At 47.0% G+C, this 4453-nt stretch overlaps 1 protein-coding gene across 1 annotated transcript; it reads right to left on the bottom strand.

The window, feature by feature from the left end:
• LOC125702225 (melanin-concentrating hormone receptor 1-like) lies at window positions 1-4217 on the bottom strand. The gene is made up of 2 exons (XM_048965216.1): window positions 4160-4217; window positions 1-1046 (listed from the first exon to the last, which is right to left on the bottom strand). The coding sequence occupies exons 1-2, from the start codon at window positions 4215-4217 to the stop codon at window positions 1-3; spliced, it is 1104 nt and encodes a 367-aa protein (XP_048821173.1).
• Window positions 4218-4453: the final 236 nt, after the last annotated feature.

Below are 4453 nucleotides of genomic sequence, written 5' to 3'. Positions count from 1 at the left end.
CTAGTGAACAGCAACATTTGCAGGCAGTGAGTGTGGGGAGTCCTCTGGAAGCAGAGTCTGCTGAGTGGATTCTGAAGCCAGTTTTAGGCATATGCTGGCATCTGTCATGCTGTTGTTGTTGGCAGAGCTGCTGTTGTGACATGCCACTTTTGAAGGGCGGATGGCTACTAAGAACTGGCGCTTGAAGGTCTCGCTGAGGGCAATGTAGAGAAAGGGGCTGAGGCAGCTGTTGGCATAGCCCAAGCTAATGGCAAAATTGTAGGCATAAAAGAAGGCCATGGATGGTGTATCAATACCAAGTTGAACCAGCTGGAGAATGTAGAAAGGAGCCCAGCAAATGAAAAAGGCAGAGCAGATGGCAACTGCCATGCGGGTGACTTTCTTGGTACGAATCTGGAGACTCCTTTGGGGCAGTGGGACCACAGTGGTGGTTATGTGCTGCAGGATCTTGAAGTAGACTACACAGATAACAATCAGTGGCATGGCAAATGCCAGCATGAACTGGTAGAGAGTGAACCAGTAGATGTCAGTCTCTGGGTTGGGAAGCAAGAGAGCACAGCGAACAGTCCCATCTGCCAGAGGCATAAGGCCTGCATACATCCACACAGGAATGACAGTCAGGAAGGAGAGGAGCCACGCTAAGCAGATAACTAGAGCTGCGACACATGGGGTCCGGACATAGGTGGATTTTAGAGGATAGACAGTTGCCAAGTAACGGTCCAGGGTCATCACTGTAAGAATGTTGGTGCTGGTGAACTGACTGTTGTTGTCCAGGGTGGTGATGATGGTGCACAGGGTTGCTCCAAAGTACCATGAGCCATTACCTAGGAGCTGGTGGATGAGGAAAGGCATGCCCAAGAGGAAGAGGAGATCCACGATGGAGAGGTTGAAGATGAAAATGTCAGGCACGGTCTGGTTACGCTTCAGCTTCTTCTTCTTGACAATAGTGTAAATGACAGTGAGGTTCCCCACAATGCCCAGGAAGCAGATGATGCTGAAGAGACTGGGCATGATCACATTGGTGTATGGTGCTGGCTTCTCTGCTACTGCCAAAACAAACCAAAATCCTAAGTGCAATCCAGAAACAGTCTCTTGGTATTTGTTCTTGCCCTATCTTGCAACTGGATCCCTCCCAAAGATGTGGTTTGGAGCACCCTCTGCTGCACATGGAGGGGCTTAGCTGTGAATGTAACACCTCCTCCTCTGCTGTGCAGTGCATGTAACACCCCCACACCCCACCCCAAATATTTTTGGCTGTGAAAGTGTCCTTCATCTCTCCCGAAATACTTATGTCATTTTCTGGAACTCTCTAGCTTTTGTTGGGGCTAACAACAGGCTGGTATTCTTCTGCTCTTGCAATTGTCTGACAGGGAATTGATAGTGGGAATATTGGGTGTCCAGCCTGTGGTTTGTTTTTTTTTTGTTTTTTTTTTTAAGGAGTGGGTGAGGCATCTTTGCAAATCAGAAGCAAGCATGTACTGGTGCCAAAACTCCAATATATTTAACACCAAATCTGTTGTTTGACAACTTCAGCTTGTCTGCTGGGTAGTTTATCAATTGTTCAATATGAGGCAAAGTTCACTGACCATGCTAGGACATAACTGATGCTTATCCACACTGTGGAATCTGTGACTGTACCCTGGCTATGTCCTAGCTCTGTTGGGATCAGGACAGAGCACAGCTGCTTCCCATCTCCCTTCCCTGCCTCTCTCTCTTTCTGTAGTTTTGGTGTAGAAGAAATCCTAGTGTGTGGAAGAGGCAGGGTTTGGAGCGTGCTTCAGTATAGGCCTTCCTTTATCACCTAGAAGGAGAAAAAGTATGGCTTAAAGCTGCTCTCTGGCTCCTAAGTGTAGGTAGATTTCCAAGGCAAAATTGTTGCCTGATAGGTTACTGGCAATGATACTTTGAAGTGGGAGGCCTGAACATAATCAAATTCATGTTCTCCTTGTCACTAACTATAGTTTTAAATCACATTTTGGAGCCACATGCCTGTAGTGCCAAACAACAGAAATTTCTGCTCTTGGGCACATTAAGTTCTAAGGCATTCTGCAAGTTTCGTGTGCACTGTGGTAGACTCTCAAATCAGCCTTCTCAGCTCATTTCATCTCGTTACTCCTTTCCTATGGGACCTTTATTTATGTGTGTATTTTGGCTGTCACAGAGATATGCCTAACAGCCCCTAAGCCTAGACTGTGTGTGTCTTTCATTGAGTTGTGGATTATTCAGAATGATACTGATTGGAAATGCTTTTCACCTTCTTTACTACTGGTTTTCTCAGCCTACTCCTGTAGAATAAGGGATGTTGTCTCCTCTTGCATAACTGAGAAATACTGTAAATGAGATTAAGTGACAGATAATCACAAAACATTACCAGCCAAAGTGGTGTCTGTTTGCCAGATGGTATATGCTGACTAACATCTGGAATTCGTGAGTACCAGCGTCTGCAGTCTTGCTTTAGTGTCACTGAGAACATTCACTGAACTGGCAAGATAACTGAAGCTGTGTTGCTGGCCTGGCAATGGCTGGAGAGTTTTGTGTCACCAATATGTACTACCTCTGTCCACCCAGGAGTATGGTGTGGGTTACTGTTTTCTTTTGCTGGTAGTAGGATGCAGTCAGCTTAGGCATAAGCAAAGGCCAGAATCCAGTAAAATGGGGGTTATGTCACTTTATCTGGAAGCTTTTTTATGAGATGATAAAACAGGTAGCAAGGGATAAAGCAGAACTGCCAGGGGCCTGAAGTACAGGTGCAGAAGAGAACCTGATCTGTTTGATAAGGCAGTAAACCTCCTCAAGGCCATATAGGAGCTTTAATGGTCCCAGTTCTTCCTGGATCCTCTTCGATGCAAGAAAATGCTCAATTTAAGCGGCTGTAAATAAAGTAGTGTTATCAGCATCCCACTTGAGACCTGGTACTAGTCTCCAGCATTCAGCCTGTGTGTTTCCTGAACTTTCAAACAGATTTCACATCTCCTTAATGCTGGAAGATGGAAGATTAGAGACTGGAAAATGACTGTGGTCCTGCTGTTCTGTGTCTAGCTGTTATGAGCTGTGCTCTCCTTTCTTTTAGCCTGAAACTTTGTTACTAGTGCAGTGGAAATGGGTTATAAGGTTGAAGTATAAAAGCTGCATGTTTAGCTGAAAACTGGAACAAAACATCCTTTTTCTGCAGTGTTATCAATAGAGTGCTCATGGTTACCCTTGTAATATTTTGAATGAACTCAGCTGGCCTTTGAGTGAAGTATGCACAAGCCCAAAGGCTTTGTGTGAGGTGTGGTTTGTATAGTGCTGTAGCATTTTGCCTGATGTACTTCCTGCTTGTACTAATAGCAACAAGTGGTGTTAGCTGGAAGCTGGAGTTCATGTGTGTTTTGTGGAATGGAGTTAGAAGTGTGTGACTACCAAATTATCAAAAATTACCCCTTATCTCAAGAACATAGAGGTTTTAGAAATGGTTCAATCTGATTTTTTCAATAATGATTTTGTGCAAAACCAAGTGGCTGTACTTGTATACAAAAAGAGTTACTTCTAGGCATTGATTTATCTTTGCCTGCAGATCTGTGGCTGCCCTGTTATTCCTGAAAAGTCACAATGTAGTCCTCACTGGAAACTCAGTGAGAACCAGTCTGGACTGTATTCTTCAATCATGCCCGCATGTGCAGCAATCTAATCTTTATTGCATCTCAGAAGATAGCATCTAAAATGTGCTTTTATGCAATATAGAAGATGTTGAGCATGAAAAATCGTTTTTTAAACACTTCTGTTGTACCCTTGAGGGTATTGCCTTATTGTCCCTACACAATTTGTCTGACAACACTGATAACATGCGGTAGACTGGGGGGCCTCTCTCCTTTCTGCCCCAGTGGGATTTTACATTCTTTGTCTTGTTCTCCTCCCCCATTTCTCCATCCTCAGTACTAGTGCCCCAGTGGCTGCTCCTCGTAGCCCGCCTCCCCCTGGGCCCCGCTGTCGGCGGTGCTCGGACGCCGCGTCTCCCGGCAGCGCCCCGTGGCGGGGCCCGGAGCTGTCCGCCCGCAGGTGCTGAAGGCACAGCAAATAGACCACGGGGAGCTTTGGGGCTGTGCCCTTGCTCCTGGCCCCTGCCCTTTGGGCACCCGGCTGGTCAGTACCCAGCAGAACACCCCGCAGCCCAGCTCACCTGAGCCGTTCCGAGCCTCCAACGTGGAGAAATTGTGCAAAGAGCTGATGGGGGCCATGGCAATTAGCCCCGGAGGCTGAGGTTCTTCTCAAAGTTGGCCAAGTTGCCTCCAGGGATCCGTGGCGGCGATGGGGTGGGTCCCACAGCCGGGGTTGAACGGGGTGTGGGAGGCAGCAGCGGAGTCTGAGGCTTGGCTGTGCTCTGCTTGCTGGCTTCAGCGCTGTCGAGCTCGAAGCGAGTGCTGACATCAAGGAGCAGCTGACTGGCAGCCACTTCAGCTGAAAGCATCCCTCT

This window comes from Lagopus muta, chromosome 18, assembly GCF_023343835.1.
Source record: "Lagopus muta isolate bLagMut1 chromosome 18, bLagMut1 primary, whole genome shotgun sequence".
Classification (NCBI taxonomy): Eukaryota; Metazoa; Chordata; class Aves; order Galliformes; family Phasianidae; genus Lagopus; species Lagopus muta.
Note: the sequence above shows the minus strand (reverse complement) of the source record. Positions and strands in the feature narration are given on the sequence as shown.

Coding starts and splice junctions, on each gene's coding strand:
- LOC125702225 (XM_048965216.1), bottom strand. CDS start 4,217: ATGGCCCCCATCAGCTCTTTGCACAATTTCTCCACGTTGGAGGCTCGG. Junction 1,047..4,159: donor GGAGGCTCGGAACGGCTCAG/GTGAGCTGGGCT, acceptor TTGTTTTGGCAG/TAGCAGAGAAGCCAGCACCA.